This window comes from Ruditapes philippinarum, unplaced genomic scaffold (assembly GCF_026571515.1).
Source record: "Ruditapes philippinarum isolate M1 unplaced genomic scaffold, ASM2657151v2 ctg1563_1_1_1_1, whole genome shotgun sequence".
Taxonomy (NCBI): Eukaryota; Metazoa; Mollusca; class Bivalvia; order Venerida; family Veneridae; genus Ruditapes; species Ruditapes philippinarum.
In genome coordinates, this window is record NW_026852328.1 from 81360 (window position 1) to 96189 (window position 14830).

Genomic DNA, 14830 nt, shown 5'->3' on the forward strand with positions numbered 1-14830 from the left:
TCAAAATGATCCATTGACTCATGTCGGTGCATTTATATCATATATTCATTTGATTAGATATACCTGAAATTATATATGCACTTATATATTTAAAAACATAAACGTGGTTCAAATTTGTTAAATTGAAATTCGAAACTAACACAACCCGATACCCCTTTTAGACATTGGATATTCCCGATTATTGTAAAACGAATATACAAAATAACCTATCACCAGGAAGAAAAGATCAGTTTGCGGGCGTTCAATATAACGACGCTTGCAGTCCAAAAGAAATTTCTTATTTTTTATTAAATCAACAAATATATTCATAATACATAGAAATTGTGGAATTTAAAATGACGCTAAGCGGCGTTTTAACGCTGTGCTTTGCTTTTGTGATTTTTATCGGCGGAACTCGTGCTAACGATTGTTCAAATTATGTTTCCGCCGACACTTTGGAAGTTCCTGAAAACACGGAATGTACTCTATCGTCGGATCTTGACAAGAATGAAGTGATAGTTCATGGAACTATTACAATAACGACATCGGATCTTATCGTTATTCGCGCCAATATTGTCGATGTACACGCTGGCGGTAAAATAACAGCCGACAATTTAGCTTCCGGCGGAACTGGTAGGGGAAATGCTCTCGGATCTGGAGGTAAAGTATCATCTTATTGTTCGGTCTTTTCTTCTGTTTTAATATTTTAACATGAGAAACAATAATTATTCATTGTTTAGCAGTTTGATGGCATATTCCTTAATATCATAAATTTTACATCCATTTTTTCGGTCAGTCAAGCAAGATCCGCGCTGTTAATTACAACAAGAGTGTCCGTTTATTTCTTTGAGTGGTTATACTATCCGTTAATTAACTAAAATACTATTTTAACAATGTTTTGTTCTAAAATTCCTTAAAAATACAACCGACATCGTTTTACTAAAAGTATATGTTACTTATTTGATGAGAAATGAGGGGGGAAAATATCCAGTAAAAAATTCAAATGTTAGGAATATCAAAAGCGAAGACACTTCGACAGATTGATTGATTGATCTTATTGATTGATCGATCGATCGATCGGTCGATCAATATATTGGTTTATTCAATCATTCAGTCACTCCCTTACTTATTTATTTATTCATTCATTTATTTATTTATCGCCATAATAACAAAAATTCGTAATTATATAGATTAGGTAAATGTTAACATAGCAATGTAACAGTTTATGAGTTTTAGATATATATAAAATTGAAATTAGAGGAATAAATTACGCTGCATGTATATCATCATAATAATCATCATTATTATTATCGATATCATTATTATATGTGTTATTATTATTATTATTATTATGATGCTGATGATGGTTATTATTATTATTATAATTATTATATTATTATTATTATTATTATTATTATTATTATTATTATTATTATTATTATACTAATATTATTATTATTATTAATTATTATTTTTATTTCAAATAATAATTTAGATAAAAGATTTTTTTCTGAAAATGCATTAAATATTGCAATATTAGACATTAATCGCACATAACATGTACAAATTTGCTTGAATTGTTTTTCATTTCATAAAATCTAAGTTCATGAAAGTTTTATTTTACTGCCCTGTTTAAATTTTCAACAAAAAAAGTTGACAAAATGACTCATTGGCCTATTACTTGAATCATTTTGGCTTCTGCCGTTTTTTGGTTACAATAGTTCAGTTACAGTGATTTAGTATTTTGCATGGAAGTTAAAATACTGTTTGTTTACATAATTTATTATTTATGTCTAATAATTTCACATTCATCAGGCTAAACATCTTACTTGCTTTAAACCATGATTTAAATGTTTTAAAACTGTTTGATCTTTCTTAAAAAAGAAAACATTTATTCACATAAAAACTTTTATTGTGTCTGTTTATCTCTTTTCATTCACATTCATTATCATTAAACCATAACTTATAATTCCAGGTAGCCATGGTGGGCGGGGAGGTAGTGCAGCCAACAATTTCCTCTCCGTGTCCGACGCCCCTACATACGATAGTACCTCAAATACCGCTGAACCTGGAAGTGCAGGTGGGGGTTCTGGGGCCGGTCTAGGCGGTGGAACGTTCGATATATATGCAGACGCCCTAACAATAAATGGAATGATTTCGGCAAATGGCGGCGATGCCACCGGAAGTGGTGGTGGCGGAAGTGGAGGAAGCGTCTACCTCGAAATCGGTACACTTTCCGGTTCCGGTGTGATATCAGCACGAGGCGGTGATGGTTCCGGGGATGGTGGTGGGGGAGGTGGGGGACGAATAGCTATTGTACATACTAATGCGCTTTCGTTCTCGGGAAACATTTTTGCCGACGGAGGTCTTGGTGGTAGGTACCATAAATACCTTCATTTCATTCTGAAATAAGCTTAACAAATAGCAAATTTCGTCTTCTATGTAGATTTACGTACGCTATTCAGCAATGTTAGGTCTTTGAAATTTATTCAAGATTAAAGATAATTAATTGGAATATCAACTGAACAAATAAAAAAAAAATAAATGAATGAATAGACCCTATATGTCTGAGTGATCAATTTCTAGTATGGGAACTGGAGGAGTTCTTATTTAATGTATGCATGCGGTCTCAGACTTTAGGAATAGTACATCATCTAGCGTTTCATAGAGACCAACCAGTCAGTCTGGCCGAAACAGATTGTTGAGGTCCGTTCATTATAAAGGCTGACTGGGACACCCTCAGATACTTTGAAATGCAAAGTAGTGTGTACTATTAAATATATTCTATCTTACTTTAATACCATATACGGAAAAAGTTTCCGCTCATTCATTAAGTACAACATTTTAAGTATTTAAAGTTTTCAGTCAATATTATACAATGTATGTTGTTTTGACAGTTATATAAAATCAGAATTTCAGCGGCTACGCATCACTAAATTTAAGCGGTATTATACCGCTAAGACACCCAAAGACAGATGATCTTATCCTGATTTTAGTAAAAAATGAAAACTTATTATCGTATGTGAAGTAAATTATTACATATCAACCAGACTAAAATATCTACGGCTATCTTTAGGTTCAATGCAAACAACGCTTGTTGCATCCGGATCGTCAATGAGCTCAAGTTCGAGTCAAAGCGCTCGCCCGAACTCATATGGCTATCTCGGCACGCACAGCTCGTATTCCTGGAGACCATCGACGTATGCCGGGTCGTACCTACAAATGAGCCTCGACTCCGAGAACTATGTCACGGCCATCAAGACAAGAGGTGGATCGGGTTATTATGTGCAAACCTACACTGTCCGGTACTACAACTCCTCATCTGACTCATGGGTATGTTTTAAATTTTAGTTTTGATAAACGTTCTCTACCATAATACAAGCACAATCTTTTCCACAGGTTTTATTCATTGTGATTTTTAAGTAAATTTCTGATTTACTACAATTTGAATAAAGTAATAAACAATATGTGTGACGAGCGAAATTGGAGTAAAGAATCGCGGGGAAACGTGTATACAAGAAAATAATGGCTTCCGTAAGGAATAGACAGGCTTATTTATTCATATTTATAATGAATAAGAATTAGTGATATTGCACTCATCTAAATTTTCATAAATACTGTTTTCTAGTTTATACAGACATTTATTAAGTTCGATTGTGTAGGAAGCTATAAGCTTATAGGCACACTTTCGAATCCGTTCACGGAACCAACCTGAGCAATGAGTGTAAAATTTCTTGCTCAAGGAAACACCTACTTGCCACACCCGTGCGCTGAAAATACTGTTGCTTGAAGGTGATACATCACATTCTTTTACCGTCGTTTTAAATAGCATGGGTCATAGAGCAACAATCAAAATCCATGCGCGCAACAAGATAGTTCGCTGTCATTTAAGTGATTCAGAGCAAGAGTATTTACTAATTTATCATTTATTTCAACATTAATTATCCGCATAAATTTCTAGTGAAAAGTAAAATTAGCCTAGCGTTGCATGGTCAATGTCCGGTGTAGAATAAAAAGTAATAAAAGTAGACCCCAACAGTATCAAAGGAAATCGATCTTTGAGTGAGAACACTTGCAAAATACAAAAATGCCTCCTCCCCCATTAGTACTTTTTATACCTAAACTTATCATAGACTATATTATATATTTTTTTTCAGTTTACCATTGGAGATGACAACTATCTCTTCAGCGGCAATACGGACGCGTCTAGTCAAGTAACGCGATACCTGCCATGGCCGTTGTATACAAATAAAGTGCGACTGTACCCGGTGTCATACTCCGGCGCACCTGAACTCTCATTCCAGTTGCTAGGATATGCTCCAGGTCTGAGTCACTTTGTCACATTTATAAATACATGTATATACTAAAAAAATTATACACAATAGCGTCATTTTAAATGTTTCTTAAATTTCATTTTTTTTTTAAATTTAATCAATGAACATATACAGGCATATGCAACTTCTTTAATCAATAATAATTTAATTCACATCTGATGTTTCACAAACGCTTGGATTTTCCGTCCGATATCACGGATTTATATTACAATTAAAGTCCGTGCCGATATGTAGACATTTTGAATTATGGGGGAAATGAATCCAATGTTTCAGATTTTTATTTTGGATATCTATATTACGTTTCAGGCACTTCTGAGACAAATCCAACCGGTATTTGCACTCCGGCAACGAAAGGTTTGAGCTTTATACATATTTCTTTTTTATTTCTGGTTGAACAGTACTAAATATTTTCCTTCTATGATATTGCTAACTCATTATCTCCGTGCAACAGTTCTCCTTCCAGTTTTAACAAAAAGTGTCAGTCCACATTTATAATTCATTGTTCCAGAATCTACGTAAAAGCGCTACCATACAAGGAAAGTAGAAGCCTTTCCAAGTATAGACTTCATAATAAGAACTCATTTGCATATCTGCCAATATCTCATTCATGCAAACGTGCACAACATTTGCGTAAAGATCAATAAAAGTAAAAACATCAATAACAACTACAAAAACAACAAAGATATATTCATAAATTCTTTATCTGGAGACTAAGAGAGTTATACATTTTGTCACACAGTCATTTTATGCTCGCACGGCCTTAAAAATCTAGTAAGACCCGCAACTAATTTCTGCCTAGTTTTAACATTATTTTCTATTCATTGTCCGTATGCGAGCACTAACAAAGATCGTTTTCAAATCTATATTCCTATCTATAACACACACTTAATAAGGTAACAGTAATGGTTAAATATCTTACTGGCTTATCAGTAATTGCGTTTATTATTTCTATTCTTCATCTCGGCGTGTTAAAAAACGTAATCACTTTTTAGACAAATGCTTATTACCTTGACCCTGATATTTTCAGCAGTGCATTGTGACATAATTTGTATATATCACGTTGCCATTTACATGCCAAGGTGCATGATTTTACAGACACTGTAAATAAGGGAAAACAAAAATGGTCTTAGATCAAGAAATGCCGATAATTATCTTTTGTTAACGTCTATTTAACCAACCATTTCTGTCATTTGAAATCAACACAAAGTATTTTATGAATTGTTTTTTATTGTTCTCCCTTTGAACTGGAAACGAATTGAAATATCTTTGCATGGGTTTAAAACGCGTTGTCATTGACGGTGCACGATATATACTTGTATTTCATTTCATATTTGTATGCACATTAAGCGTATAGCACACTCAATCTACCGAGAATGATTAGGCATTTATATTCTTAATTTGACAAGTTTCCAACGATCTAAGACAAAGGTACCTGTAATTTAAAATCTAGAACACTTTAAGTCCGAAGTAAAATTTAAAAAAAAAGATAAGTCCGAAGTAAAATGAAAAAAGATAAGTCCGGAGTAAAATAAAAAAAAAAGATAAATCTAAAGTAAAATGAAAAGATAAGTCCAAAAGAAATGAAAAAAGTCCAAAGTAAAATGTAAAACAGCAAAGTCCGAAATAAACTGAAAAAAGATAAGTCCCAAGTAAAGGGGAAAAAATAAGTCCGAAGTAAAATAAAAATGGAAAAATCATAAGTAAACTGAAAGATAAAGAAGTCCGAAGTAACATGAAGAAAAGCAAAGTCCGAAATAAAAATGGAAAAAGATAAGTAGGAAAAAAGATAAATCCGAAGTTAAACTTATAAAGAAAGGTCCGAGTCAAGTAAAGATAAGTTATAACTAAAATGATAACGGATAGAAAACAGGGGTCATAGTTGAAAGAAAAAAAGAAAGAAAATCAAGTCCTTCCAAAAATACTTTGACGTGTACTAAACGCAAACTGGATTGGACTCAATTCACTCTGACACTAAGCAAAAAGTTCTTTCTTTTTCTTTAAGTGCATTGCTTCAAAAGGTGCTTAGTTATGTGTTTAGTTATGTAAGTTATGTTTTGGTTTCTTACACAAGTAATGGGTCAATAAAATTTTATCACATGATTTCGCTTGAATTCTTAAAATATATATCGTTCAAAAATAGTATAAAGAATACTAATGGTTCACTTTATAACAATATATTTAAAAGTGCATGCCTCCAGATGAAGAAAATTAACCTGTAAAACAAGATCATGATTCAAGTAATGATTTACATCAATCAAAAAATAATTTTGCAATGATTATCACCATATTTTGCAATTTTTACCTTTATATGGTGATAAACTTGAATTGAACATTCATTAGCAATGTGTAAATTATTTCTTTGTTCACTTGACAGTATTTCAATTTTTTAAATATAATACATTTTCAATTTTTTCATGAAAATTATCATCATCTTAAACCGTCTCTTGTTCTTAACATTGGCTAATAATCACACAAATTCTCGACTTTTCGTTACACTTTCAGTATTTCTATGTTGTCTTTTTATATATATCTTTCCAGTTTAAATTCAAATGCTATGTTGTTAGGATTTTTGATATGAGTGGCATCCATTAAGCTGAAAGCTGTCGAGCGTGGCAGTTCATGTTTTGCTGAAAACAAATTGAGCCGCGCCATGACAAAACCAACATAGTGCGTTTGCGACCAGCATGGATCCAGACCAGCCTGCGCATTCGCGCAGTCTGATCAGGATACATGCTGTTCGCTATCAGTTTCTCTACTTGTAATAGGGTTGGTAAGCGAACAGTATGGATCCTGATCAGACTGCGCGGATGCGCAGGCTGGTCTGGATACATGCTGGTCGCAAACGCACTATGTTGGTTTTGTCGTGACGCGGCTCAAATTTTGATATGAGTGGCATACATTAAGCTGAAAGTTATCGAGAGTGGCAGTTCATGTTTTTGCTGAAAATAAATTTTGTTGTAGTTTATTGGAGATTAATTACTGTTTTGAGGTGCTGAACGGTGTCAAATAATTTGTGAAATTTTGTAGTCCGATGATTATCACTTTTATTGATCATTATCATCACCATCATCATCATTATCATCATCATCATCATCACTTCATCATTATTATGATCATCATATCCAACCTTATACTGGCCCCGGGCTGAACTTTTGTCGACTAAACGATGTCTTATTAATCAAACTATACGTAATCCTCATTTTCATATCAATTTACAAGATTCATACATACATAAATATAAAATCATTACTGACCAAAACGTTTTCCTAGTGTTGCTTTTTTTAAGCAGTCGGCCGTAAATAGTCGGCCGTAAATTATATTTTGCGTAAATAATATTTTGCCCTTGTATAATCATCTATAACCTATACGGACTTACAAATTTAAATAAAAATGAGGACATAAAGTGCGTCTAGGTAAAACTCGTGAGTGCAGATAGGTAAAATAGATAAATCGTTCTGTTCTGTTATCTGATTGGGTTAGTAAACTGACAATATGCTTGACTGTAATGAAAAATCTATTTTCTATCGTTCAAGTATCCTTATCGTTCAACTTCGTGTGCAATAAATCAAATACTTCTCTGTGTCAGTAACCACCGTGCACAACCGTTACATTAAAGAATCGGATCAATTAAGTATGACCTTATGACGGTAAATTTTCTCCGCATCAAGAAAAGATTTATATTTAAGTATTATTAACACAATCAAAGTGAAGTAGGACATTCGGCGCGAGATGCTATTATTCATTTATTATTTTATTTGTTTTTTTTATTTATTATTCATTTTGTGAAAACCTATGCACGTAAAATATAAACACATTATATAGAATAAGGGGGTAAAAAAATGTGGCCGCAAATGGTCATACAGCAACACGTTTTACACTTTAGATTCACTGGAATATTATTAAAAGATTCTTTGAAAATTTTGTCATCGTATTACATTCTATTGTTAAACAAATAATAAGCAGCAAGCACTGACTGTTGCGCCTTGGATTTTAGGTCCTCGACCACTTTAATTATGACACATTCAGCTTAGCTCATTAAATTCATCAACTAGAAAAACAAATACTTGTTGGTTAATGTTTATCTTTCAAACGAAACGGTAAATTGTCATTGTTTTAAAGGACATCACTGGTAAAAAAATTGTTACTCTTTCACCAGGATATACCTTAAATCGACCAAAATCACATTAACTTGTGAACAATTAAGCTCCCGTGCTACCGATAATTAACCTTCTGTGATACCAAATACATAAGTTCCTATGTTACTGATTATTACGTTACCGTGTTATTAATTTCCCATGTTACCATCATAAAAGCTCGTGCGTTTCTATAAATGAAACTCCCGACTTATTGGTTTAAACATATTTTTTAAGCTCTATTGCGAAACAAGTTCTTGCAACTTATATTAATAACTTTTGAGTCCGCTTCCTGGAACCAACCAGTCCTGGTGTCGTATGTAGAAACATGGTCGTGACCCGAGTAGGGCTCGAACCCATGCTCTCTGGGTTGAGAGGCAGACACCTTAACCACTAGGCCACCGCTCCCGACTTATCAGTAAAATAGCTCATGTGTTACCAAAAATTTAGTTCCAGTGTTACCATTGATTAAGCTCAATTTTTGCCAATAATTTACCACCCGTGTTACAGTAAATCTTCTGTGCTACCATTAATCAAGCTCCAAATAAAGCTCGTGTGTTACAAACCAATTAAGCCATATTGATCTGAGAATATACGATTCTTCTTTTGTAACGGTTAGACACGGTGATTTCATTTTTATTTTTTTTTGGCACCGAATTTTTTTAATTATTGCGACATTTTTTTCTTTTGTTTTCATTTCTTGTCGTACTTTTCAAAAACATGTTAATGTACAGCGATTTCAAGATATCTAACTTTAAAAATAGAATGTTGACCTGATTTTTCAGTCTGATTAGTGGACCAAAGAAAGTCCAAACAAAAGCGTTATTTGTGTTCTAATTGGCTGAAGTAATGCAAATACATAGTACGTGCAGTTAAATGGAAAATTGTATTTGTCTACTTTTTTTGTAATTATATACCGGTATTATTTATACACTATTATTACTATTTTTTGTCGCAATAATTATTTCGGCAAATTTCCATTATTATACCTATTGTGCTTTTAAATATTTTTTGTGATATTTCAGTGGGTTGGTTTCAAATTTTCTTACCCTTTTAAAAATGACTACATTTTGTGCAATTATGAAATACAATAAATTACAAAGATACAATTTGTTCCATAAGTGATCTCTGTATATTTCGTAACGTGCGATGTCAGACGGTCATGTGGTTGTGATTCGTCGCGATTAATGTTTCTACCCTCTTCACAGTGTCCTTGTTCTCCCAATAATTAACTTGGTCCGGACAAAAAGTATGTCATATGAACTTGATTGAAGTAATTTTTATCTAATGGTTAAAGGGAGGGGCTTATTGAAGTATGTATCTGTTTCAATTGTCCATGTGCGGTATCAATTTACTAAGCGCTTTACAAAATAGAGCTATAAATATTTTTTTTAAAGAGTCGGGAACGGAAAAAACCGTTTAATTTAAGCGAACAATATATTTTTTTTTAATTTCTCGTCCTGGATCTAGATCTTATCGCCTTCCTTTGATATTTCGTTCGTTCTTCCAAAAGCACTCCCGGAACACCTCGTCGTTTTCCTTTAAGTTTTCTATGGGACGCCGTACCATAGGAATAACAGAAAATAGTATTAAAGTAGGTATATTTGAACCAACCGTAGAATAAGATTAAATTCAAAGAGCTAACTGCAGAAGTGTCATGCTAAATGATAAACAAGGAACGGAACTATAATACCTCTGAGCGACAACACTAAAAGACATAATAAACATAAGATCATTATTTATTGATCAAACATAGCATGCTTCACATAGTGATGTTTTTATCAATTACATTTTTATTGTTTGTTTTCAACATGACGGTTACAGTATTATTGTCTCTTTACTTAACATTCCTTCATCTAATTTTACCTTCGACCAGTCAATCCACCCCAGGGGCTCCATTCAACTATATTAGACGCCACAGAATTTTGTGAAATTGACTCTTCAGATGTTCCATCATTAATTTCCGTCGCACTGTCGAGAGAGTTAGAGTTGTCGTCAGACGTTTGAGATTCAGATGATTTTAGGCTTTTTGGTTTTACCGTCGTTCTATTTATTTCTGAAACCTTGCTTGAGCTTCCGCCGTTTATAGAAGACGCCCCAGAATTTTCTGAAATTGATTTTTCAAAAGCTCCATCATTAATTTCCGTGGCACTATCGACTGAGTTAGAATTGCCGTCAGACGTTTGAGATTCAGAAGATTTAATGCTCTTTGGTTTTACCGTCGTTCTATTTATTTCTGAAACCTTACTTGAACTTCCACCATTCAATCCACTCCCGGCATTCCCGTCACCATTATTAGACGCCCCAGAATTTAGTGAAATTGATTTTACAGAAGCTCCATCATTAGCCGTGGCACTATCGACTGAGTTAAAGTTGTCGTCAGACGTTTGAGATTCAGAAGATTTAATGCTCTTTGGTTTTACCGTCGTTCTATTTATTTCTGAAACCTTACTTGAACTTCCACATTCAATCCACTCCCGGCATTCCCGTCACCATTATTAGACGCCCCAGAATTTAGTGAAATTGATTTTACAGAAGCTCCATCATTAGCCGTGGCACTATCGACTGAGTTAGAGTTGCCGTCAGACGTTTGAGATTCAGAAGATTTAATGCTCGTTTTACCGTCGTTCTATTTATTTCTGAAACCTTACTTGAACTTCCACCATTCAATCCACCCCCGGCATTCCCGTCATAATTATTAGACGGCCCTGAATTTAGTGAAATTGATTTTACAGAAGCTCCATCATTAGCCGTGGCACTATCGACTGAGTTAGAGTTGTCGTCAGACGTTTGAGATCCAGCCGATATAATGCTGTGTGGTTTGACTGTTGTTCTGGCTGTTCCTGATTCTTCAGTTGAGCCTCCACCATTAAATGCTCCCCATGGACTCCAGATACTTATTTCAAGCGTTTCAGTGTTGGATTCAGCATTGATAGACTGTTCTAAGCTCGACGTTTCGTCAATATCCAATGAGTTATAGGTATCAACATTATTAGACGCCCCAGAATTTAGTGAAATTGATTTTACAGAAGCTCCATCATTAGCCGTGGCACTATCGACTGAGTTAGAATTGCCGTCAGACGTTTGAGATTCAGAAGATTTAATGCTCTTTGGTTTTACCGTCGTTCTATTTATTTCTGAAACCTTACTTGAACTTCCACCATTCAATCCACTCCCGGCATTCCCGTCACCATTATTAGACGCCCCAGAATTTAGTGAAATTGATTTTACAGAAGCTCCATCATTAGCCGTGGCACTATCGACTGAGTTAAAGTTGTCGTCAGACGTTTGAGATCCAGAAGATTTAATGCTCTTTGGTTTTACCGTCGTTCTATTTATTTCTGAAACCTTACTTGAACTTCCACCATTCAATCCACCCCCGGCATTCTCGTCACCATTATTAGACGCCCCAGAATTTAGTGAAATTGATTTAACAGAAGCTCCATCATTAGCCGTGGCACTATCGACTGAGTTAGAGTTGTCGTCAGACGTTTGAGATCCCACTGATTTAATGCTGTGTGGTTTGACTGTTGTTCTGGCTGTTCCTGATTCTTCAGTTGAGCCTCCACCATTAAATGCTCCCCATGGACTCCAGATACTTATTTCAAGCGTTTCAGTGTTGGATTCAGCATTGATAGACTGTTCTAAGCTCGACGTTTCGTCAATATCCAATGAGTTATAGGTATCAACAACGTACGTTCCCCGTGTTGCCGCAACAAAAGTTGCAAAAAGTATAAACGTTCTCAACAGAGCGTTCAACATTCTGTAAACAATAAAATAAAGTCTCAATTGTCTTTAGATACAATGATTCTGTACAATTAATGTAATATGTAATTGAAAGAAATGTATATAACGAATATTAATTGTTTCATAATATTACCAAACTAGTTTTGTATATTATTTATTCACATTATAAAATGCTTAGCTTAATAAACAACAAACAATACATAACAACATAGGATTTTCCGAATTGAATTCAATTTTTGAATTGTTTGAACCTATTGAATAGAACACTAAAAATATAAAAGAACAACATAATTGTGCTAAATCAAAATAAATTTTGCATCTTCTCAAAGCCTTAATGAATAGAGATTCTGCGAGAGTTCAAAAATGAAAAAAAAATAATAAAAAAAAGAAATAAAAAAACGTAAAAATTTATTGAATCTGTCCTTGAAAAATATTGAAAGTTGCTTCATGTCATGCGTCATATCATAGACTCAAGCAGTATTCAACATCATTAAGTTTTGAGGTCAATAATCACGTTTGAGACACCTTTCAATACTTTTGATAAAAATCCGATGTCGCGTAGCTGATGCACAAATGAGCCGCGCCATGACAAAACCAACATAATGCGTTTGCGACCTGCATTGATCCAGACCAGCCTGTTCGCTATCAGTTTCTCTACTTGTTATAGGGTTTGTAAGCGAACAGCATGGATCCTGATCAGACTGCGCGGATGCGCAGGCTGGTCTGGATCCATGCTGGTCGCAAACCCACTATGTTGGTTTTGTCATGACGCGGCTCAAATATGTCGTGGAAGATAACCGGCATGATCAACAAGTTAAACTTCATATCTTTACATAAAGTTTATACTTATCACTTGATGCCATTTAAATATTCTTAATCGTATTCTTTGACTTAAAAAATGTATCAAACCAAGAAACTGCTAAATATTCAGTAAAAATATGTGAGTTGTAATACCTTTGATAGCTAGAACCCAAAATGATGACCCTCTCACTCGAAGTGGTTGGACACACAGATTTTGGAAACTGTAATATAACCTCTTTCATCTTCACACAGTAACAGGGCAGCCAATGGTTCTCGTTAAATCTGTTACACTTCTGTGGACGGTGTAACTAGTGATTACACATGTTTTAAATCTCTCATTACAAGTAATAATCCCGAAGAACAAGTTATTTATAACGCCGCATTAAACCAAAACTTAAGATGATGGTAACACATACCAATATATTGCGTTAAATTCTGGACAACGTATGTTCGGAACAGAAATCGGCTTATACTTAAAGCAACAGAGGAATACATTAGCTTACTTTTCCCAGCACTTTTAATATATGAAATCACTTTAAAATATTCAAACGAAAAACACTTCTAGCGCATTATGTGCTGCAGATGAAGTCAAATTGTTCTAAGACCATTTGTCCTACTTGTAGATCCATTCTTTCTGATATAGTTAAACCAAACCATAATAAAAGTAAATTTCGAAAGTACGGTTAATGCAACGGAAAGACTTCTAGGGTGCGTGAGGGATGTTGCACTTATTCATTATCCCTCATGCACAGACTCAATCAAACCGAGTCTGCAATTCTTATGTTATTTTGTTGTGATTAATGCTTCCGAGGGATCACTTTGTTTCCAGAATTTTGTACTTCACAACAGCAGGTGTCAAGTGCCGTGTGGCAGCCGTAAAAAGTTGCCCCGTACTTCACTTCAGTGTTGTTATATTTTCTGGTCCTTCGGGATCATTGATGCCAACACTATAAAGTGTTGAGAATTGAGTACCGCTCAAGCCGGTGCTAGGGGGCGTGAGGGATGTTGCACTAATTCATTATCCCTCATGCACAGACTCTATCAAACCGAGTCTGCAATTCTTATGTTATTTTGTTGTGATTAATGCTTCCGAGGGATCACTTTGTTTCCAGAATTCTGTCAATGTGTGTCTTATAATTGCAAGATTGCTCTTTGCGCTGATTCGAAGTGAACGATTATTTGAAAAGGTTTTTTTTTCATAACACGTACTAATTTTTATTGTAAACAATGATGAAATGTAATGTGTAATAATTTTTTAGGTCAATATTTTCGTCAGAATGCCATTATCTTCAATCAGTGAAAAATATGTGACTAGTATTTCTATCGTCTGTTTATAAGAAAGCACAACATACGTGTATGCTTTATGTACATTATAGATATAGTCAACTCAATTTCAAATTGTATTGTAACGTGATAACATTACAGGTGGAAGTGGCGGTCCGGGAACGATATATTACAGAATGAATGAAAACGAGGCTAAACTTGTCATAAATAACTATGGAAAGAGTCCGAACCTAGCAATGGACCCAACATGCACAGCTATGGACGTGCTTCAACAAGGTAAGCGTCACTGTAATTAGTTTCTATCTGCTTATAGTTAAGGCCGCCTTTTTGATGAAAACCAAAATGTAGAACATCTGTGTATGCAGACTGATTTTATTGTTGTTGTTTTTTTAATTAATTAAAATATAACAAATTTTCCGTAATCCTTTCCAAAAAGAAGAGAAACACTTTTTATTCCATTTTTTACATTTTTACCTAAGGAATGGAAGTAACATTTCACGTACGCGTATTCAGTGTAGGGCAAAAAAGCGGTATGGAAAGAACAAGATTAAA

At 34.3% G+C, this 14830-nt stretch overlaps 2 protein-coding genes across 2 annotated transcripts in view; one reads left to right on the top strand and one right to left on the bottom strand.

Annotated features, from left to right (window-relative positions):
* Positions 1-235: 235 nt before the first annotated feature.
* LOC132756841 (uncharacterized) overlaps positions 236-14830 on the top strand; it is a 34375-nt gene continuing 19780 nt past the window's right edge. Inside the window, exons 1-6 of the mRNA XM_060747988.1 lie at positions 236-639; positions 1955-2353; positions 3056-3312; positions 4137-4302; positions 4620-4667; positions 14420-14554. Coding sequence (XP_060603971.1) covers positions 336-639; positions 1955-2353; positions 3056-3312; positions 4137-4302; positions 4620-4667; positions 14420-14554 — 1309 coding nt within the window. The 5' untranslated portion in view covers positions 236-335. The remainder of the gene's footprint in view (positions 640-1954; positions 2354-3055; positions 3313-4136; positions 4303-4619; positions 4668-14419; positions 14555-14830) is intronic.
* Positions 10207-14116, bottom strand: LOC132756823 (protein rtoA-like). Its single transcript, XM_060747966.1, has 2 exons — positions 13148-14116; positions 10207-12209 (listed from the first exon to the last, which is right to left on the bottom strand). Exons 1-2 carry the CDS (start codon positions 13234-13236, stop codon positions 10976-10978), a joined length of 1323 nt encoding a protein of 440 aa, XP_060603949.1. The 5' UTR covers positions 13237-14116; the 3' UTR covers positions 10207-10975.

Excerpts from the sequence above, each read along its gene's own strand:
- LOC132756823 (XM_060747966.1), bottom strand. The coding sequence starts at position 13,236 with ATGAAAGAGGTTATATTACAGTTTCCAAAATCTGTGTGTCCAACCACT. Across the intron at positions 12,210-13,147 it reads TTGGGTTCTAGCTATCAAAG|AATGTTGAACGCTCTGTTGA; the intron begins GTATTACAACTC and ends TATTGTTTACAG.